Source organism: Quercus robur, chromosome 11, assembly GCF_932294415.1.
Source record: "Quercus robur chromosome 11, dhQueRobu3.1, whole genome shotgun sequence".
Classification (NCBI taxonomy): Eukaryota; Viridiplantae; Streptophyta; class Magnoliopsida; order Fagales; family Fagaceae; genus Quercus; species Quercus robur.
The window spans coordinates 25,350,563-25,374,135 of record NC_065544.1 but is presented as its reverse complement, the minus strand read 5'-3'; the positions used below and the strand labels follow the sequence as shown (position 1 = coordinate 25,374,135).

General features: G+C 34.1%; 1 protein-coding gene across 1 annotated transcript in view; it reads right to left on the bottom strand.

The window, feature by feature from the left end:
* LOC126705338 (MADS-box protein JOINTLESS-like) overlaps positions 1-23,573 on the bottom strand; it is a 61,754-nt gene that overhangs the window by 939 nt on the left and 37,242 nt on the right. Inside the window, exons 2-8 of the mRNA XM_050404281.1 lie at positions 4,922-5,000; positions 4,159-4,220; positions 3,978-4,077; positions 3,837-3,878; positions 1,958-1,996; positions 1,745-1,875; positions 1,179-1,272 (exon numbers count right to left, since the gene is read on the bottom strand). Of these exons, the coding sequence (XP_050260238.1) occupies positions 1,248-1,272; positions 1,745-1,875; positions 1,958-1,996; positions 3,837-3,878; positions 3,978-4,077; positions 4,159-4,220; positions 4,922-5,000 (478 nt within the window). The 3' untranslated portion in view covers positions 1,179-1,247. The remainder of the gene's footprint in view (positions 1-1,178; positions 1,273-1,744; positions 1,876-1,957; positions 1,997-3,836; positions 3,879-3,977; positions 4,078-4,158; positions 4,221-4,921; positions 5,001-23,573) is intronic.

Below are 23,573 nucleotides of genomic sequence, written 5' to 3'. Positions count from 1 at the left end.
TTTATATATGTGTTAGGTTCTAAAGATTTAGGATTAAATGTTTAGAGTCTCAATTTGTATATGTTGGCAAATCGAGAACAAAAACGTGTCTAGAATAGGTATTAGACATTGCTCAAAGTGTTTCAAGTCAAGTCTTAAGAATATTCAAGTTGCAGGAAAAAGAAGTGTTTTTCAGTGAAGCTCGATCGATCGAAAATCGCAGAAAAATAATTTCTGTAGAATTTTAAATCAGGCCTAAGCCCATGAAAACGTTTAGGTTTTTAGTCCAACACTCCTAAGTATAAAAGGAAAACCCTAACCTAACTACGTTTTGAAGACTCTTGGAAGATTTGTGAGTTATTCCTGTGAGATCTAAGAAGTTCTGTACTTTCTAACTCTACAAGTGTCTACTAGAACAAGATTTACAATCAAGTGTTGGTGGAATCTAGTTGCTGCAAGATCAACAAGTGTGATCTGAAACCTTTGAATGAGATCTCAAAGTCACAAATGTGGGAGTCTGTGTTCTGCAAATCTAAGAGAAAAAGAGTTCATGGATTCAGAGCTTGCACGTGGTCGTGTTAGTAAGTTATTACTAGAGGTAGCAATAGATTTAGGATTAAATCTTTTGTAAAAATTTCAAATCTCTTTTAATGGATTTGTTTTACCTTGAGAATAGTTAGGTCAAATCCTTCCTAAGTTTTTATCTTGAAACAGTCCGTTTAATTGGTTTTCCTGGGTGATCATATCAGTGTGTTCTTTACTTTCTACTGTTTGCATGATATGATCTTTCTCTTTTTAACCTAGATCTCATAATTAACCTAAGTAATCACTTGGCTAATATATTAGGTTAAACAATCTACTTTAAGGGGTCTAAACAAAAAAACAATATGTTTCCTAGAAATGTGAGAGGTTTGCTTCATCCAGTTCATCCTATGCAAATTATTAATGGTGTGTCTTGCCAAGATCAGTCTCAACCCTACACACAACCTTTCCAACTCCTTCAACTTTATTTTCGATTGGAACAAATTGACCCATACGCATTATTAAGCATCCAGAACCCACCATATGTATATGCAGACTCTAGTTGAATCAACTGGTGGAAACAAATTGGTCTTACAGAAACTTTTTTTTTTTTTTTTTTTTGAGAAACTGGTTTTACAGAAACTTAATTACAATTATGAGCTAGGATTTGTATTTACTTAAACATGGCCTTTTTCTTGAACTTGAGAAAAGGGTATCCATATATGCTTCTTGATCTTCTCTACACTTCAAATTTGGTTAGGGAAAGGTAGCCTGCAAGACATAGAAAGATGCACTAAGGCAAATAGTTTCTCTATAGTAGAAGCTTGCATTTCCTGGCATGCAGTCCATAATTGCTTCACTAACAGACAAATTACTCAATAATGAGTTGAAAGTGACATCACCTGTGGTTGCAACCCTTAATTTCCCCACCAAACTTACCTTTCAGTACCAGAAAAGCAAAATTAACTTTAGATTGAAGAATAGAGGACATATTGTAATGCTAAATCCAGGGAAATAATTAAGCCTCAGGACAGATTTATCTGTTTAGTCAAGTTCCTCAATTGAAACTGCAACTATATGCTTTAGAAAATAGGCTCCTAAATATTGATATTTGAATTAAATATCCTTGGATTGAATCATTGAATCCTTAATCATATTTCATACTTCATCCAGAAAACCCAAAAGTAAAAAAAGAAAAATAGAAGAAAAAACAATTTAAATTAATGGAATTTTACAAACTTACCCTAGCTTGAGAGAAGTCTTTGAGCTGTCATTGTCTTGAGGAGGATCAGATATACTACAAATATTGGTGATTGACTCAGATGACTGACCTTGTTCAAGTACCTGTGTTTGAACACTAAAAAGATTCTGCATCTGTGGAAGATAATTTTTTTTTATTAATAGAGATATATGAAGAGAAAAGAACAGAAGAAAGAAAAAAAATGAGACCTATTACCTGTTTTAGTCGTTGGTTTTCTTCCATGAGTTGGGCTTCCTGCAATAGAATATATAATTTAGTATGTTGTATTGATACCCTTTTTTGGGGGAGACGAAATCAGTTTAGGTCTTGTGATAGAATAAACAATATAACATTCAGTTTTGAATTTACATGAATTTGTTCCAACTTGCATTCCTTTCTCTACACATTGAGCTAACCAGTGCACATACAAAGACCTTGGCAAAAGGCTGACAAAGTTTTACAATTCCAAGACTCGTCACCACAATTTTTATGAATTTGCACCAACTTGCATTAGCATTATTCATTTTGTATAATAAATAGTTTGTTCTACAAAAAACTTATAATTTACAACTATTTACTCACATTTTCTAAAGATATGTATTTAGGGTAAGCTTATTATATTATCGTAGTCCTAATTGTACACATAGTCCTAACTATGTTACTCTAATCCTAGCGTAACATAGATTTTGTCTACTACATATTTCCTTCAGTATGTACACTAATAAACTTAACTCAATACTAAATATGTTGTTTATCGAATTATCAAATAAAAAAAAAAAGTGAGTACATATGTAGTTTAAATATACTTATTAACCCTAGCAAGTATTTAGAACCCTTAAAACATGCTTTTATGGCTAAGTTGATTTTAACACTAATAAACTAAACAATATAGTCCAACTGTAAATGGCTTAACCAATTTCCATACAAACTAAACTACACTACACAAAGCATGGCAATATAGTAAAGAAAAGGAAGTAAAGAGGAAAGCAAGCAAACCACACTAAACACAAAGAAGTGTTTAGGAAGAGGAAAACCCGAGCCTTGGGCGTAAAAACCTTTCCCCCGACTATCTGTCGGAAATCTTCATTAGGCAAGATATATAGTTGCAGTACATTAGGACACTACGAACCCTCCAAGCCCAAAAGCCTACCTGTACTTGAGCCCTCTAAGCTCTAGCTAATAACCAATTTCTATGAGTCCTTTCTCTTCCTAGCTTATCGGAGACCCTCCATTGAAGCACCAATGGAAACACCACCAATGAAGATTGGATTTGAATGTGGCTTCTCAAGTTTCTATAGCCATTCTCTCACTCACAAGGTCTATGTTTATGGGCGAGGAAGGTGTTTACAATATTTCAATCAATACAATGAAGGAGATGGAAAAGAGAGGTTGAATTGGTTTTCTCAAAGCAAAAAAGATCTCTCTTTTCATATGCTAGGATTGGTTCTCTTAGATTTCTCTCTTATGGTTTTGAGGGTTTGTATAAACCTTATCTGAAGCCTCTTGCCACGCCTCACAACCATGTGGTGTGTGCTAGCAGAAATGCATTGGACAGGTGTAGTCCAGGATGTAGAGTACATAGGTCACGCAGCTCGCAACCATGTTGCCCCCTAAGGTTGTGTGGAGGTCGCAAGTTACAAGCTTGCACTCTCATCAAGACCACCTAACACATGGAGCACGTGGGCCACTTAGGTCACCTCCAGGTTGTGAGATCTCTGGTTGATGCAGTCTTTTGATGTTGAGGGAGAGGCTTAAGTACATCTATCCAAAATACAATAAAGTCCAGGAAAAATACATTAAACATTAAAAGTAAATTACAAACAACTTTTGTCACTGAATAAAGCCAACAATAAAATACTTTTCAGTAGTTGTTTATGATTTTCTGTTGTTGATGTAGACCACTAAGACCAAACCACCTGAATTCCTTGTGTTCTCTCTCTCTCTCTCTCTCTCTCTCAAGTTCTTATTATTTCTTCTTTCAATTACTATTTTGATAATTTATCACGATATCATTGATTATGGTTTGGAAATGTCTTGCAAAAATTATAGTAATTGTATGAAATGCCATGCAAAAATTTAAGGTTTGGAACATGACCTTTTGCTGAAGGGCAGTGATCTCTTCCATAAATTTTTCACCCTGAAAGACCAAAAAAGGTTTCTTATATTAAGAGAAAGTACATAAATTTCAACACTCCATAATAATGCTGGTAAACAGAGATAAAAAAGAGAGACGTGCCTTTGTTTCTATAACACGGCTTAGGCCTACTTCAAGATCTTTCTCTAGTTTATATAATTCTTCTATATCCATTCCATGGAGCTCTTCTCCCTTAATCTTCCTGTTAGGTGTAAACATTTCTCAACATTAATTTAGTGTGGTATTTACAATAACAAGTTGATAGCAATGTTAATTATGATACCTCAGTTCATGTGTCTGCTCCTCAATTTCCTTGCGCAATATGGTGCAGGTATTGTGCTCAAGCTAACATAAAGAATTGCCGTTCATGAATATTTTTGTGATGTGATGTGTTACCAAGCACTTTTAATATAAAAATGGTTCTAAAATATGTAAGCATTTCCTGCCTTCAATAAGAAATTTGTAGGGCTGCCCTAAATGCTAGTGTCATCATTCTGCCATTCTGGGACTACTACAAGTAGTCTTCTAAGTTGTTCCAAAAATCATGCCTAGCCTTTTTATTTAATATTTTTAGTGGTATGATTTTCAATAAAATGTAAGTTTCACAGTTTTCATGAAAATTTCATGAGAAAATGGATTTAGAAATAATCCAGAGTCATGATTCCTTATGACAATGATAGAATTACCTGCATTAATGTTAAGATGACAAAACACTAGAAATAACTTTGTTATATGTAGATCAATGATTTGGAGAATTTTAAATCTCCAATTGTTTGATAATATAAAATCTTTAAAAGAGGGAATTGATATTGTTGCATCATGCGTTTGTAGTTGTAAGTCTAAACAGCATTAGATTAATATGAGATAGAGTAAATGTGGGCCAAGGATCACTGTATTTAATAATAATAAAAAGTTTGAAATTTCTGTACCTTTAAACTAGTTTATTCTTTTAGATATCTTGAGAACATGATAGCATTATCATGATCAGTTCTATCTAACTCCAAAAAGGACATTATTCACCAACTAAAAAATTCAAAACATCTTACCTGCAGCTCAAGACACGGTAGGTCCATTTTACCAAGGTTATCTGGATGCAGCTTATGCTTTTCGATTAGCTGCTGCATGCTTCAAACAACAAAAAGATAGCACATTTAGTTCTTCTCTTTCTCTTTCTCTCTCTCTCTCTCTCTCTCTCACTAGAATAAGATGATAGTGCTGATGAACATTCAAACTACTATTTGTCTATTTCTGACTCAAATCTATGCAAAGAAAAGTTTGAGCTGGTGATTGAAGAACTAAATATCTCATATTGGCATATCTGCTGTTGGGTCCAGGCCAACTGTGTACTCAATCAAAATGTGAAGCACAAGTGATATTTATATTGATTGACACAAAGACACAAACTATATATAAACTTCTAATTTTGTCAAACTATATGCAAACTATGCAATGTGAACATCTAAATGAACCCTCAAACTATTTACATTGATTGACACAATTGATGGATTAACTTCTCACTTATTTTTTAAACATCTAAGTTTGCAAACATAAAAAATAATGACTTAAAATTTTAGATTTGGTGTTATTGTATTAAAGTGTTACAATATATACAAAACATACAACAATGTCATCTGAAAACAATATACAAAACATACAGCAATGGCATCCGAAAAAAATTACAAATTACACACTGTTTGATGAGTTGGAAACCAGGCCCATAGAGCATTCCTGCAGGCTAAATCTCAAAGTAAAAACTGTTGGGAATACACGTGTGAGTAAAATACCACATTTAATAAGAATTTCAAGAGGGAGTGGTTAATATAATATAGTTAGGCCCAAACTCATAGGCTTTTAAATCTTTTAGTTCAAGTGGTGTTCTTATATGTTATATTAACTACTCAATTGGAGTTTTCCTAGAGTGTTATCTCTCTAAAAAGTGGTATTAGAGTTCAAGTGGTATGCGGCGAATGAAGCGAGGTGTTTAGGGTCCTTTCCATGGTGGGAATAGAGCAAATGGTGCTAGATCACGGTGAGACATGTGGTTCCTATGGATGTGAATGTGTGGGCTGGTTTCCATGGATAAGTGTGTGGATTTGACACATGATTCCCATGGGTGACGTTTGGGTGATGGAAAAAAGCCCTATAAGGGAAGGGGGGAGCAAGGGAAACTTGGTCAAAGGAAATAAAGAGGTAGAGACTTACACGTGAGAGGGAGATTGTTGGAAATACATGTGTGAGTGAAGTCCCATATTAGAAGGAGTGGTTAATATAACATAACTAAACCCAAATTCATAGGATTAAGCCTTTTGGGTCAAGTGGTGTCCCTATATGTTATATTAACTACTTAATTGGAGTCTCGTACAATATAGGCTTTTCTTTAAAAAGAGAGACCATTATAAGTCAACTTGTAAGAAGTTCGAAAAGCACTAGTAAAAAACATTAGAGCTAATCATAGGATCAAGTGAAATTTGGTCACTTGAAGGGAATCGTCATAAGGATCTAAACTTACCAACTTTGGCCATGACACATGTTGCTTTTCCTACAAATTCATTTGTTTAGACATCTTTTTGGTTAAATTTGATATTTATGGTAAATTTTTAATGGAGTTGGCTCATATTTGTTACTAGGCCATTGAGTTGGGGGCCTTATGGGCGCAGCAGAGTGGAGTGCAGCAGAAAAGAGCAAAGTGGTATAGGGACATTTTAAGAAATTTGTATTTGGTAGAGTTATTATGTAAACACACTGTTGTAAACCTATTTTCTCCTTGAGTAGATTATTAGCCATTCTTTCTTATGGACATAGGTACATCGCCGAAACATTTAAATTGTATGTGTTGATTTTCTCTCCTCTTAATTTACATCATTTTTATTTTATTTTATTTTATTTTTTAAGTTAAAAGTTAGAATAAAGTCTTATGAATACAAATTCTTTGTCTCACATGGAGTGCTACACTTTATGGTCTATCAATTGAAGCTAGCTAGCTACACATCCCTTCTTTCTTTCCTAATATAATAACCAAAGTTTAAAATAGGAAAAAAAAAATGTCATATACATGACATACTGTAGTTGGTGAAAATAAAATGAAAACTCAGAGTGGGATAAATGATTTTCATTCATGTATCATTAGTTCTAGGATGTTTCCTAGAGTCCATCGGATTTATGTTTGTACTTTTCCCAATTTTATCTTCTTCTCTTTACAGTTTTTCTTATTTTCTAGCCTAATTGTACTTTACACGAATTAGGTTTCTTAAGGAACTCCTAGCCACTTAGAATTTTCTTTACTATATACATTGTGGTTGTAGCTTCTAAGAATTCGGATTTTGATCTATAGACTCTCAAATAAGTTTCTCCTTTTTCTTCCTAGTGGAATCCAAGAAATCTTCTTGTGGATTTAGGGAATGCCTTGTGGATTCAAAGGATATTTTCTTGATATAGACTTATTCCGTTTCATGTGGCTTTTTGCTTGTGTCAATGATCTTCTAGGACCTTTTTGTTTTGGATCCCAACAATGATGCACCAAATTCTCCATGTGTTAGAGCTGTCCTCTGGATACTGCAGTGTTAAATGTTATTGAAAAGATTCTCCAAAGTTCAAAGACAGGCTTCACAAAACTCGTGATATTAGTTTTCCATGATAGTTCATCAAGAAACCCTAGGAAACCGTAGACATCCAGGTATGTGCTTCTTGATATTCAAGTTTTGCTAAAATTTTTATCATTAACTACATTGAACTTCCTTTTGAAAGTGCTTTATTTGGTGTATAGCAATCATGCTTAACAATTACAATTAAAGAAAAGTTTATAAGTGACACTAATGCACTGTAAAAAGCACAATTATTATGGAGAAGATCGTACAATTGTCATGATCCTTATTATGTAAAGATTGTTAAATTCATTATGCAAAAGTGTTTTTATCTTCTATTTACACAAAACCTAAACATAAGAAACCGTACCATCTAAGCAAGGCTAATTACACTGTCCTTAATCAAGGACTACATTCAGACAGAATAACCCCTTAAGGTTCAATTGAGGATAATTCCATGACTGGAAATTATTTAATTTAGTCACACATAAAGGTGGCATTATTTCAAATCCTTGCGATTGACATTTCAGTCATCCTTATTTCAATGCTTTTTCCAAAAAAAAAAAAAAAAAAAAAAGACTATCTCAAAAGATAAACGAAAATGGTTTGTGTTTGTTTCCACACCACCCCCTCCCCCTCTTGAAGTGCCCATTTTCCTACCAGTGATGCTTGTTAGATTGGTAAAATTCTGTGTTACCTTTAGTGTTCTCAACTTAAGATGATGTGAAACTTGGGGCACACTCCCATTTGACAGTTTGTGGTATTGCATCATTTTAACTTGTAATTTTAGTTCATTTAAGGTACCGTATGTCAAATGGCTAAACTATACCATATATTGTTGGGGGGCCATAATTTGACTCCCTACAACCACTCTAAAAACAGGCCCGCGTGGTGTGATATCGAATGCCATAAAAGATTTGAGCGTGTCTTCCTTATCACCAATTGGTTTTGAGGTGGAATGGCACAGCTCACAGCCTGACAAATGGTATCAGAGCCAAGGTTATGGGTTCGAGTCACGGGAGTGTCATTGTGAGGGAAGGATTGTTAGGAGAACCACAATTTGACTCCCTACAACCACTCTTAGATCATGTTTCGAACATACACAGCTACATTACCATATATTCTCTGAGATCGTGACTTGTCCACTGCTTCAGCAACCTCATTTTAAGGCATTTGGTTATGTACTCTCCTCATAAATACATGCTTCATCCATATCCTAAAACTTTTCCTTTAAAAGTCTCTAAAATTGCAATCTTTGAGGAAGGGCTTGGAATGGTTGGCTTATGAGGCGTTTAATCTTTGGGGAGAGAGACATTCAACCACACTGTCCAACCAAGGAGGAAAGGGCCATACCTAACATATAGGAATTTCATCAAGAAAATGAAATTACTTGGTAACCAAGAAAGAATGGTAGAGTGAAAGAAAACTGGCAAATTTGCAATAACAAAAAATATTTAACCATTTCATGGCACTAAATTTCCGTGTAAAGATCCTAGTGACTTAATTAGACTGAAATCAAAGTCATTGTTCCAGAAATGCTATCAGGCCAAGGTGGACCTAATATGCTAGTAGGTATCAACGTATAATTATTTTTATACCATTGTGCCAAAAGCATTCCTCAATGTATGCATAGCAAACTCAACAATTCAAGAAATTAAGTCTACAAAGTATAGATCAATTCATGCAATCTTTAGCACAAATGAGACAATTCTAGCACTTTTGGAACATCATATCAGTTGATAGCTATTGGATCATGTCTAGCCTAAAACATCACACGAGCCTAAAAGCAAAGAATACGAAAGCATTCATGACACAGCAAGTTGAAGATGTTTTTCAAGAATTAGGCCAAGCTCGCTTCATTTACTTCATATGGTCACATCTTCTTTAGGTGCTCTTGCTCCACAAAGAACTAACAAGAGAGTCTGAGGAAGTTGATGTTACGGAAGTTTGAAGAAAACATGTACACGATGCTCTCTTTGATGGAACAGAAACTAAACTATTAATTTTTGGTAGTAAACCTTGAATCCGCGAGGGGTTTTCTTGAATCCATAAGGTGATAATTTCTCGGAATCCACTAGAGAAAGAAACAGATAAAGTTTGAATTTTTATTGATAATAAATTGCTTTGCCTTTGGAGGCTACAAAACATATAAATATTGACAAAGTAAAGCCCTAGGACGACTAGGAAACGTTTGAAACTCTAATTTGTATTAACTACAAGATTAGGTAGCAAAATACATAATTTTACAAAAAAATGTTGAAATTGAGTTAAATGCAAAATCATAAATTATTGACCTAAGGGTTGTCCCAAAACAAGCCCTCATTGATATATCTCAAGTGTGTGGGATACACTAAACTAGACCATTGTAAAATTTATTGTTCTACCAACATCCAAAAACTTACATCTAAACAAATAAATCTCACGACTGTTATTTGTATTGATTCTCAATCTTGAGAAGATGGTGAACTCAAACATGAAATGTGCTTTGCTTAATGTACATCAGAGTGAGATCTTGTATGGTCAAAACCTTAGTACGTTGGACAATCCAATGTAGTGTTATGGGAGCACACCTTCGTAAGATGAGATCCATTATCTTTCTTAGAGACACAAAACATTCCCCTTGAGATAGGTTTAATGAGAATTGGTTATTTAGAGTGTTGGGCTTGACCACTTTAGTAAAGAGTTGTTAAAATTTATATTTTGTGAAATTAAATTTCATAACTATAAGAATAATAAAAAGAATGAAACTGTGGACTTAAAGGATTTAAGATGTAGTGATTTACAAAGTAATAGTAACTATTTAATTTTTTTCACTATGGATGATTTCATAGAGGGGTCAAATGCTAATACAATAGATTTTTGGGATAAATTTTTGATTTAATAAAAACCTAGAGTGCAACCATGAATTTTTAGTGTAATAAATTATGGTTAATGGTAACTTTGGGCTTATCAAGAGTCACATAAAAAAAAAAAGAGTTAACAGGAGGCTGAAGGCCCATTGGAGTTTGAGTTTTTATTTTACCTTTGGTTCCAATTCAAGCTACATGACTAAAACCTAATTGGGTTGGCCCAATAGTTAATCCAAAAACAATAGGGATTACTTAAACCTATCAAAAAGAATAGGGCAAATTACAATTTATCCACTTGTGGTTTGACTGTAATTTAAGTTGCCTAGTTTGAAATTTGACATTTTACCCACCTGAGGTTAGCTCAATTAGAGTTTTGTAACCCATCTCTGTTAAAAATATAGCTAAATATGTAATTTTGCTCTACTTTTATGTCTCTCTCTTCCCAAAACAAAAAACACATACAAAAACTAGACAAAACAATATCAAAAAGGGAGGGTTTTGTAAAAATTAATATTTAGAACTATTTCCCATGCAAAGACAACAGCATTCTGTGCAGAAATTCCTCACTCAAAGCTCCTAATAGTATAGCACAATTGTCCTGCCGAAAAGAGGGGGGGGGGGGGGGGGGAAGGATGTAGCAGAAGAGAAACCATTTATGCAAACTACTTTTTAAAGTCAAGTACAAAAACAGTGAATATAATAATGGGAAAATAAAACATTAAAGAAAACATATTACTGCAATTAGACCATAAACTAGCATTGCAAAAATATTCTTCCATTGTTTTCTTTTCTTATTTGTAAAATGTTTTTATGCATATCATCAAGACTGATGATTAAACTCGCTAAATATCGATTTGTTGAATCAAATTTTGATTAAAAAAAAAAATTTGGGATATCAAGGTGATTTGCTTGTTCATTTTGTAGAAGCAAGCTGAAATCAAGGGATCATATATTTTTCAAGTGTTCTTTCTCTGGAAGAATTTGCGAAGGGGTGCTGAGAAGATGCCTTATTAAAAAAGAAGATTGGAGACTGGATTCTTGAGTTAGCTTGGGCTTTGAAGAAGTTGAAGAGTAAGAATTTTGAAGAAATTTAATTGGCCAATTACCACTGTACACTACCTGCTCTTCTCATTTGATGGTAGCACAAGACATCTAGCAGGTCCATTAGTATAGCAAGTAGCAACAGCTACATAAAAGTAGCAAAGAACTATGATGGTTCTTAATTTTTACAAAACCCTCCCTTTTTGATCTTGTTTTGTCTTGTTTTTGTATGTGTTTTTTGTTTTGGGAAGAAAGAGATATAAAAGTTGAACAAAATTACATATTTAGCCCTATTCTTAACAGAGATGAGTTATAGAATTTTAACTGAGCTAACCTCAGATAGGTAAAATGTCAAATTTCAAACCATAGGTAGGCAACTTAAATTTCAATTAAACCACAGATAGGTAAATTATCATTTGCCCAAAAGAATAAAAGTAATTACTTTAAGTTAGAAAGCCCTAGACTGCTATTGCACTACACGTTTAAGAGAAAAGAGAATTGTTCTCTGGATAAAATTTAGCTACAAAATTAGTTGTAGCTTAAGGTTACAAGCTTACTCAATAAAATAAACATTACTATATATTTTGAAAATCTAACTGTTGAATTGCATGTTCTTTATGCTCTTAATACAATTGTCAAATTTTGTATCAGTTAGATATTATTTATTATATAATCTATAAGTTTATATTTTATGCATAATTTTAAACTACAAAAACTTGCAATTTAAACAATTTATTGATGACATAGATATTGATTTTTAATTTTCTTAAAATTTTGCAAACATGGTGGATATAAGAATAAGATGTAATCCAATGGTGGATTTGTCATCTCCAATAAAAAGATATTAAGTAAAGTTGTAGGTTAAGGCTAAAATCGATTTTGTAGCTAAATTTTGTCCTTATTCTCTAGCTCTCCTCTAAGGGATCTACACACCTGCACTACAAGGAAGAGAAGAAAAGTTCTTTCTTCCTCAAGGCACACGACTAGGGTTTTTGACAAGGAAGAGAGCCCAATCTCTTGAGATTCTTGTGGTTATTGAAGTGAAGAGTATGGAATTCTCAATATCAAGAGGTGCTAGAGATTCTATTTTATTTTGAGATTTACTGCAGATAAGTTTTCCAATAGCCCTAATTTAAAATTCAAAGAGAGCGCTTGTTCTTATGACATAGAAGTACGTCTTGATTGTTCTTCCTGAGTATGATTTGTGTAAGATATATATTGATTTCCAACAACTATTATATCATTTTAACTCACACAGTGGGAAGTTGTTTAATGGTGTAGAGTGCTTCAAAAGGTTTCCTAGTGTTTCTTAGCCATTTGGGATTTTAGCATAGAAACCTATTAGGGGATCTAGCAAGGTCATAATGTTAAACTGGGCGGCCATATGAGAGCATGCCTTTTTAATATCTAATTTTTTGCTGTCTTTAATCTTTGCAATGTGACTTTTAGCCAAAAATCCAACATTGGAGTTAAATCTCTAAGATTGAAACTAGAAATTGATCTAAAATGCTAATTAATTGTTCCAATTGTGCTGTAAACCCTTATGAAATGGTCCTCAATATGTGCTAATTACAAGGACAACCCATTACATTAGAATTATAGGAGTTGAAGTTATGTTGTGAAAAGCATGTAAAACAATAAAATCAAAATCCACTATCAAATGATAAGGATTTTAATCACTTGCAAGATTTTATAGACATAAACTAACCCTAACCCGATATATCCATAAGTGCTCATACACTAACATATATACTATACAAAACTTTGTCTTCTAACTTAGGAAGTATGGACATTTCATTTAGGGTGCTGCAGTTGTATCGTATCTGTGTCGTACTCGTGTCATATCGGTCGTTTTATGTTATAATTTTTTAAAAATTGCTCATGTCACTGTATATGTACCCGTACCTATGTCCATATCTGTGCTTCCTAGCTTCTTACTATCTCATAAACCAAACTAGTTAAATTAACCACCACCCTATTTATAATGACCACCTATTTTCTTATCAATGTGGGACTAACACTCATGATACGAATTCTTGCGTTTGTTATTCTCTAAGCAATGTGGATTTCAAAATCAACAAAAAAAACCTCCAAACTTTTCCTCTTATGAGCTGAACTCAACAAAGCTCCACGTCTAGCTAGTAAGGTCTCTTAGTAATACTGATTTGGCTACTCTATTTGCATCAAAGTTGTAAGGGTGCTCCACCACGTTCTCAATAAATGATGCAATTAATTGAGATCGAGCAATGATTGAAATTCTCACTTAGCTTTATAACCATGTCAACCACATTCTCTACATATCTTACTCTCTTTCATCCATAAATATCTTTTCTCTGGCATTTTGACCAAAGGCATGTCTCTACCTTTTGCTCCACCATGTGCCTTTAACAGTCTTACCAATCAACTGGTACAAATTCTTGAGAAAAAATGTCTCCTTTCATTACCACCAAAGCATATTCACTAACTTCCATAACTCAACCCCATGTACAATATATATAGTGCACTAAAACTTACTGGCCTAATGAAATCAATTTTCTTCCTAATTCGTGTAAAATGGCAAGGAAAGAGTTTTTGGCTAATAGCTTGGTGTAGGAAATCATGAGTTTTTGGCTAAAAGCTCGTGTTAAATAAAGATGAAATATGGCAAATGTGTATTGATGGTAGAGTGGTTAATAAGATTACCATCAAGTACTGCTTCCTGATGGCAAGGAAAGAGTTTGGATAAAAGCTTGGTGTAGGAAATCATGAGTTTTTGGCTAAAAGCTTGTGTTAAATAAAGATGAAATATGGAAAATGTGTATTGATAGTAGAGTGGTTAATAAGATTACCATCAAGTACTGCTTCCTGATTCTCCGTCTTGTTGACCTTCTTAACTAACTTCGTGGAGCCACTATCTTTTCTTAAATAGATAAAACCACCTTTAAGATAAGAGATGGTTATTATGAATGGATAGTTATGCCTTTGGATCTTTCTAATGTACTTAGTGCGTTTATGCATCTTATGAATAATGTGTTTATCTATATTACTATTTAAGCGACTTTCTTTATTTGGGATGGACATTTCGTTGGTTTAAAAATACTCCTACATTCCTAAGTTTAAGTAGAGACAAAATTAAAGGATAATTTGGTAAAAATACATTTCTGACTCTCACTAAAACATTGCCTATAAAATAGAAATACTCTCTATTTAGATATTTAAATTGCTACAACTATCCATATTCCTTCAATCACTAAAATAGAAAAATACTTTGCACTATCAACCTTATTTTCTTATTAGGCTTCTAGGTTTTTTTGTGATTGAAAAATATAGTAATAAAAAAAAAAAAATAGAAGAACATCTAAGTGCATGCTCAGAGGCTAGTATCATTTATTAGGAGTCTTGTTGGTGTATATTTTGGTGTAAGCATATAGAACAATACTTGGAGCATATTCAAAAAGTAATTGAAATTTCAAGAGAGAAAAAGTTGCTCGCCAACTTGAACAAGAGCCATTTCCTTATCAATGGCCTTGTTTTTTTGGACTATGTCGTTTCTAGCAAAGGGATAAAAATGGATCCAAGTAAGATTAAGACAATCACAAGCTTAACTAAGCCAAAGTCACTCCATTACATTGAAGTTTTCATAGTCTTACATCATTTTATTTGGGATTATAAGTAAAGAATTAAACCATTTCCGCTATCAATCTGCCACAAAAAATTCTATTACTTTGAGTTGTTGGAGTCACTATATTCTTCCTAAGAATTCATCATATATTATATATTTTAACCTTCAGATCATGAAACTTTGAAGTACATACCCAACAATATCACAATAGTCAACACATCAAGTGGAGCGAGTTTTTGTAATCTTTCTCTTTTACCCTCAAGCATGAGACAAGAGTTCAAAATCAAGTGGCTAATACTTTTGTACATCTTCAAAATTTCATTAGAAGAAATTTTGAAGATGTACCAAGAGGATGCCTACTATACCAAGGTATGGGAAGAGTGCTCAAAGGGTCCTTATCAAAATGAAATCAGTTATTTGTTCCACAAAATTCTTTGAGGAAAACCATTATTATTGAACCTCATGAAAGTGGACTTTCTAGTCAAATTTGATGGGATAAGAAAATTACTCTTTTCAAATGGAAAAATTGGAGTGAGATGTTATGCAACATGTAGAGATTTTTCAAACTTGTCCATTGCCAAGAGCATTTGCCAAAATACTGGGTTGTATAGGCCATTTCCACTTCTTAAGGCACTGTGGGAAGATGTTAGTATGAAATTTGTTGTGAGTTAGCCAAAGACGCAAAGGATTATAGCAAGACTCTAGATCTTCTCATGTGACTGATTTTTGGCGTGCAAATCATTTTGTAAGAATCTGTTGGATTTTTTGTTTTGTTTTATAGCCTATTCAATCCTAAGTAATAACTTTTTAAGTTTGAACCTAATTACAAGGTATCCTACAAGAAATTTAATTTAATCATTCATACCCTATAAGACTCTTAAAAATAATAAACTAAATTAAAAGCCTAAAGAAAATTAAAATTAAATTAACAGAGATGATTTCATATTATTTCAACTTATAACGTTCACTTCTTAATAATTACTCATTATCATTAGGCTAAAACATCAATTGGTTTTCAATGTAGGTGGGGTTCGAATAAATTTTTTTACTTATTAAGCTAATTGAAATCCACAATAATGTTATTAATCTAGACTCATAAATTTGTGGGTAACTTACATAACAGTTATCCAAGTTAGCGACTTTGCTGATGATACCATTCTTTTATGTGATGCTTCTAGGGAGTAGTTGCTCTCTATTAGGTTAGCTTTGACTTGTTTTTAAGCCTTTACCGGTTTGAAGGTGAATGTGGGGAAAAGTGAAATTGTCCCCTATTGGGGAGGTGAGTAACATTCAAACTTGGCTAATATTCTTCAATGCAGGGTGGGCAATTTGCCTATGAATTACTTGGAAATGCCATTGGGTACTTCGTATAAGACAGCCTTTATCTGGAACCCTATTTTGGAGAGCATGGAGAAGAAGCTTTCAGGTTGGAAGCATCTTTATTTGTCTAAGGGTAGCAGGCTCACTTTGTTGAAAAGTACCCTTTCAAGTCTACTGACTTATTATCTTTCTCTATTTACTGTTCCTAAAGTCGTGGCTATTAGATTAGAACGTATTCAGAAGAATTTTTTGTGGGATTCCTCAGAGGAGTGTTTCAAATATCCCTTGGTGGCTTGGGAAAAGGTCTGCTTACTGCTTGAGCTGGGTGGTTTGGGAATTCGAAAATTGGTGTCTTTTAATTAGGCTTTATTAGGGAAATGGCTTCGGAGGTATGACCATGAAACTACCCATCTGTGGCGGAGGGTCATTGCCATGAAATATGGGGAGGGGAAAAGGGGGTGGAGTACTAGAGTTTGTAGAAGGGCTCATGGATGTGGTTTATGGCGAAGCATAAGTAAAGGTTGGGAGACTTTTCTAAGCTTGTCTTTTGTGGTGGGTGATGGCTCGCATGTTCCTTTTTGGCATGACCAGTGGATTGGGGATAATTTTCTTATAACTTTTTATCCTCAGTTATTTGTGTGTTCAGACAATAAGGAAGTTTGTATTTTTGATGTTTAGAGTCCTCTAGTGGGTGGAAATGATAGAGTGTGGAACTTAAGATTTTATAGGAAATTCAATGACTGTGAGAGTTAGCGGCTTCTTTCTTCACTTGATCCAATCTCAGATTCCTAGGGGAGGTGGTTGTGATAGTCTTTGTTGAAGCCTCAATGGAAGTGGGAAGTTTGACACTCGATCTTTTTATCATAAGATTCAAGATGGTACTCCTTCTATTTTCCCTTGGAAGGGCATTTGGAAAGTAAAGGTTCCTAAAATGGTGGCTTTCTTTATGTGAACAATAGTTCATGATCAGATTCTTACTTTGGATAATCTTATACTTCATGGTCATCCTTTAGCGAATCGTTGTCGTATGTGTTGTTGTAATGAGGAGTCTATGAATCACCTGCTAATTTTCTGCCTGTCAACTCATTCTCTATGGATGTATATGTTTCAATTGTTTAGGATTGATTGGGTCATGCTAGGTTCTATTGTAAACTTATTATTTTGTTGGCATCATTGGTTTGGGAAACATAATTCTGATATTTGAAATTTGGTTCCAGGCTGTTTGATGTGGACTGTTCGGACTGAACGTAATTGGCATTCTTTTGAGAATACTGAAAAATCTCTGGCTCAGTTGTTAGATTTGTGCCAACAGACTCTCTTTGATTGGTCAAAGTGTTGGGGTCTCTTGGATTTGCTCTTATTGATTTTCTTCTGTCTATTAGAATAGTTTAATGTTTTTTTTTGTTCTTCTTTGTTTATATTTGTTCTTTGTTCACTATCGTGAACTCTGTGTATCTTTTCATATTTTACTCCCTTCGTTCCAATTTGTTTGTCCTGTTTGAAAAGTCAAACTTTTTAAGGAAACATAATTTATTGTTTTGTCTACCTTATAAAAATGTATAAGTTTACAAAACTACCATTTTAAAGAGTTATTCTTAATGAGGCAACAAAAAGGTGTTGCCTCTAATTAGATTGATTTTTTAAATATTTGTTACTTTTCTTTTCAAATAGTTTTGAAAATAAAGTATAGGTATAATAGGAACATTAGTAAATTAATAACTTTTACTTTTAGAAACATGATAATATTTTGGGACATCCCAAAATGAAATAGAGAACAAACAAATTGGGACAGAGGGAGTACTTTTTAATAATATTTCCTTATTACCTATCAAAATCAAAAAGTTAGTGACTTTGGAGTTCAACATATTTTTAGGTAATAAATGAAAATCTTCCTTTATCCTCTTTCGAGAGATAAAACACACACACATATATATGTTCTTCTCATTTAATTTTTCTCTAAATATAAATTGAATAATTAATAATATGAATTTATTATGATTATATTTTTACATGGAACTATCTATTCTACAATTTAAAGATAGTATAATGTGGCAAGATTCTAATAAAATATTTCAATATAGAATAGAATTTAAAAATCTATGAAAAGTATACATTAGAATAATGATGTATTAAATTGTGAGGCATCAAAAGCTAATGTGGAAAAATTTTATGAGGTCAACCAAAGTCAAACTTCTTTAATTCTAAAACCCTAAATCTCTTGAAATTTATAAAATAGAAGACTAACAAAATTAAAATGAAATTAAAAAATAGGAATACTGTGACATGAAGTCTTCTATTAAGTATGATGTGTAGGCATATCCAATGCTATTAATCTAGACTGTTTTAAATTTGTGGGTACCTAAATACCAATTATCAAAGTATTAGTGACTTTGAATTTCAATAGATTTTTAAGGTAATAAATGTAATCTTATTTTATCCTCTTTTTTTTTTTTTTTTTTTTTTTTTAAATAAAAAATTCTCTTTTATGCACTATGCAATGACTAAGTCCACATGCAATTCCTATCAATTTTAATATTTATTCCTAACAATGACTAAGTCCAAAGAAAAAGGTAGATGTGTATGTGACTCTTAATTATGGACGAAGAAAATGGCAAGGAGCTTGTTGATGATGCCGTTGAACCTATATTTAATGATGATGAGGGAGATGCAACATGAGGAGATTGAATTGAAAACGGTGACTGCTAGATGATCCATTAAACACATGCAATTCCTAACAACGACTTACACTAGGATTGACTTAGTCATTGCATAGTGCAGGTGCTAGTCCCACATGGAAAAGTGTTTTCCATTATCATTGATGGAAAAGTTGTGAGAACATCGTTGCACAATAAATGGTGGACAAACTTAAGTTGAAGATCGAACCCCTTGTAAAGCCTTAATGAATAGCATGGTTATAGAAAGGTAACAAGGTAAAGGTAACTATAAGATATTTTGTTTCTTTTGAAATGGGAAAGGATTATAGAGATGAAGCTTGGTGTGATAATATTCCTATGGATTTTGTCCATGATGGCCATAGAAATACATACACCTTTAAAACAAGGAAGTTTGAAATTGTCCTGTTTACAAGGACAAAAGAGCTCCTAAATCTTCAGAAGAGGGGGGTAGTAATTTTCTTACTTTGTCCAATTCTAATATAAGATAAAAGTATTGAGTGGTATACACGGTACCGTATAGCGTACCAAAAAAAGTTCGCTATCTAATGAGTCTAAAGGAGCATGAAGAATTGAATAGGAAAGTCATGGAGATTTTGAAAATATTAGAGAAAGCATGGCTCCTTGTGCAATATTGACTTTACTCAGGCCGGAGGATGGCACTTGGTAGATGCGTGTTGATAACCGCACCATTAAACAAATTCTTATCAAATATAAGTGTCCTATTTCAATAATTGATGGCATGTTTGACATGCTTGCTAGGGCTCAAAGTCTTTTCCAAGATTAATCTTAGAAGCAAATATCACCAAATTCATACCAATCTGGGTAATGAATGGAAAACTGTTTTCAAGACTTATATGAGTGGCTTGTCAAAGCCAGTTGTTCTTTCCGATACGCCAAGTACATTTATGAGGGTAACAATCCAAGCCCTTCGACTATATTGGCAAATTTGTTATTGTGGACATTGATGTTATTCTTATGTTTAACCAAAAATAAGTTGAGCATGTTTCACATTTAAAAGTTGTTCTAACCACGTTGAGAGTTGAAAAGCTTTATGTAAACCTAAATAAGTATTCTTTCATGACTAATTGTCTAGGATTTAACAAGAATTAGAGTGGATGATGAAAAGATCAAGGGTATTCAAGAAGTTCATGACCAAAAAGCTTGCAAGAGTAAGAAGTTTTAATAAATTGAATTCATTCTATTATCGATTCGTAAGGAACTTCAGTACTATTGTAGCACCATTAACTGGTTGCATGAAGAAGGCAAGTTAAAGTTGACACTAAAAGTTGAGAAGAGTTTCCAACTTGTGAAAGATAAGCTCCCCAACGCCCATGTGAATGATTTACTTGAATTTGGAAAGACATTTGAAGTTTTTTGTGATGCCTCTCATGTTGGCATGGACAGGATGCTTAGCCAAGAAAGCCATCTTATCACCTTCTTTAGTGAAAAGCTCAATGAATGAAGGAGAAGATGCTATATAAATGTTGAGTTCTACGCCATTATTCCAGCAATTTTATATTAGCAGCCCTATCTCATTCAAAAAGAATTCATTTTCAATTTGGATCATGAAACACTTAAGTATATTAACAGGGAAGCAAGTTTGAATCAATGTTATGCCAATTGGGTAGCTTTTCCCTACAAGAATTTAAAACACTAGAGTGGATAGTATAACCAAGTTGTCTACTCTCTTATTGAAGGAACACACTTAAGGGTCAAGGTTCCTTGACGATCTTCGATGATTGAGAAGCTAGAAATTGGTGTCTAAGCCCTTAGGGTTACGGGTAGACTTTAGAGTTAGGGTGGGTTTGGTGGTTGGTGGTTGTTTTTAGGGTTAAAGATGATTAAAGGGATGTTTAGGATTAATCTAGGGTTTCAGACAGAGGAGTGTAATCTTATTCGGGGATTCCATGTGGGAGATGTGAACGTTGTTGGTGTGCGTATCTCCCATCTGTTATTTGTTAATGACACTATCTTATTTTGTGATGCCTCTAGGGAACAGTTGCTATCCATAAGGTTGGTGTTGTTTTCAGGCTTTTATGGGGTTGAAGGTCAATATCAGGAAAAGTGAGATTGTTCTCGTTGGGGAGGTGAATAATATAGTTGCTCTAGCTAATATTCTTCAATGTAGAGTAGGCAGGTTACCTATGAAATATTTGGGGATGCCGTTGGGAACTTCTTTTAAGTCAGCTATGATTTGGAATCCTATTTTGGAGAAAATGGAGAAGAATCTATCTGGGTGGAAGCGTCTCTATTTATCAAAAAGTGGTAGGCTCATGCTAATAAAGAGTACTCTCTCAAGTCTCCCTACGTACTTTTTATCTCTCTTTACTATTCCTAAAACTGTGGCAGCTAGGTTGGAAAGTATTCAGAGAAATTTTTTGTGGGGGTCTTTTGAGGGGAGTTTCAAGTATCTGTTGATGGCTTGGGATAATGTGTGTTCTCCCGTTGAGAGGGGCAGTTTAGGGATAAGAAGTGTGGTCTCATTTAATCAAGCGCTTTTAGGGAATTGGCTGTGGAGATTTGGTCATGAATCTACGCATCTCTGGCGGAGAGTTATCTCCACAAAATATGGTGAGGGTCATGGGGGGTGGTGCACTAAAGTCTATAGGAGGGCTCATGGGTGTGGTCTTTGGAGAAGCATTAATGAAGGGTGGGAGAGCTTTTCTAAGCATCTATCCTTTGCAGTGGGAGATGGAACTCGTATTCGCTTTTGGCATGATAGGTGGATTGGTGAGAATTCTTTAAAGGATCGCTATCCTAAGCTTTATGCATGTTCAGCGGTCAAGGATGCTTGCATCTTTGAGGTTTTGTGGGCTCCAGAAGGGGGTACTGTTAGAGTGTGGAATTTAAGCTTTTATAGAGCGTTTGAAGATTGGGAGTTGGATGCTTCTTATTCTCTATTTCAGCTTCTCAAACCTCGAATTCCTCGGGGTGTTAGGAGAGATACTCTTTGCTGAAGGCTAAAAGGGGATGGAAAGTTCGACACCCGGTCTTACTACCATGAGATTCAGGGTGCCTCGAATTCTTTATTTCCTTGGAAGGGTGTTTGGAAACCAAAGATTCCTAAGCATGTGGCGTTCTTTCTGTGGACTGCTACACATGGTTGGATCCTCACTTTGGATAATCTAATGCTTAAGGGTCGTCCTTTGGTTAATTGGTGTTGTATGTGTTGCTGTGATGGGAAGTCGATAGACCACCTTCTTCTTCATTGTCCTGTTACTCATTTCCTATGGGCTTTCATGCTTCAGGCTTTTGGTATTCATTGGGTTATGTCGGGTTCGGTGGTGGGTTTGTTATCTAGTTGGCATTAGTGGCTTGGGAAGCATAATTCGGAGATTTGGGATTTGGTTCTAAGGTGCTTAATGTGGATTGTGTGGTTGGAGAGAAATTGTCGATCTTTTGAAGATAAAGAGAAAACGTTGGAGGAGTTAAAGATTTTATGCCAATGCAGTCTAATGGAGTGGTCTCGTTGTTGGGGTTTTACTGAGTGTTCTTCTCTCTCTGAGTTTATGCCTTCCCTTAGCTTAGTTTCCTGACAACTCTCTTGTTGTTGTGTTGTGTTGTGCTATGTTGCTATTGTGTTGCTGTTGTGTTGATGTTCATCATCATGAACATCTTGTAATTCTCATTTTTTTTTCCCTCTTTAATATAAGTTTTCTGATTACCTATCAAAAAAAAAAAAGAAGATGGATGGAAGTTTAAATGATTGATTGATGATTGCATGGGAACCAGAAATACTTTGAGAGACTCACCATCTCCAACTAAAGACTTCTTCAAATGATTCTCTACCTACAACGAAAGACTCCAAAGAAAGACTAGAGAGAAACTGAAGAACCTATAAGTTAGAGTTGCTTGAATAGTGGTTACTTAGAGGGAACCAGAATTCTTCGAGGGAAATAATTACGAGATTAAAAAACAAAATTGGGAAGTTGAGAAAGTAAGAGACTTGTTATTTCATACAATGCCTTATTACAATGCTTAGCAATCAATTATAGCATTTCTACTCGAGTACCATATTGATTATAAGCTCAAGAGTGGTTCTAACCACAATCTTAACTAATTGCCAGCTTGCACTCAACCTCAACGATTACTAACCACTTCTAAATGGATCACATGCTTAATTGAATTAGGCACATGACGTTTACTAAATAAAACACTTGGTAGTAACTAATTGATCATAACAACTTGCTTTCTTGAACTAAACCTGAGACTTAACCTTAGGATTTGCCACATTGCATGCTTGACACAACTACTCACACATAGCTAGCTACCAATAAGGTTTGTTCGTTTTTACATCCTTATTCTTGAATGGGTGGGACAAGAGCTTCAAAGGATCTCTTGTAGTTATCCACCGTGAGAGCTTCCATTGTGTTTGGTAATGAGGATGGAAAATTAGAAAGATAGAGCATTAATTATTATCTATGTTCTTATTATTATTAAAAATAGAAGGATGAAAAAGTAGTAGTAATTTGTAACTTTTTTTCAATGCCATTTTCTTTCATCTTTTTTTTAGGACTGCGATGCTAACCACTTCTCCTAAAACCTATTGGTGATAAGAAGAGGTGCACTTTAGTCTTTAAAAAGCACAAAGCCTCATGTTTGTTTGAGCTGGGGCTTCACAATGCGTTACA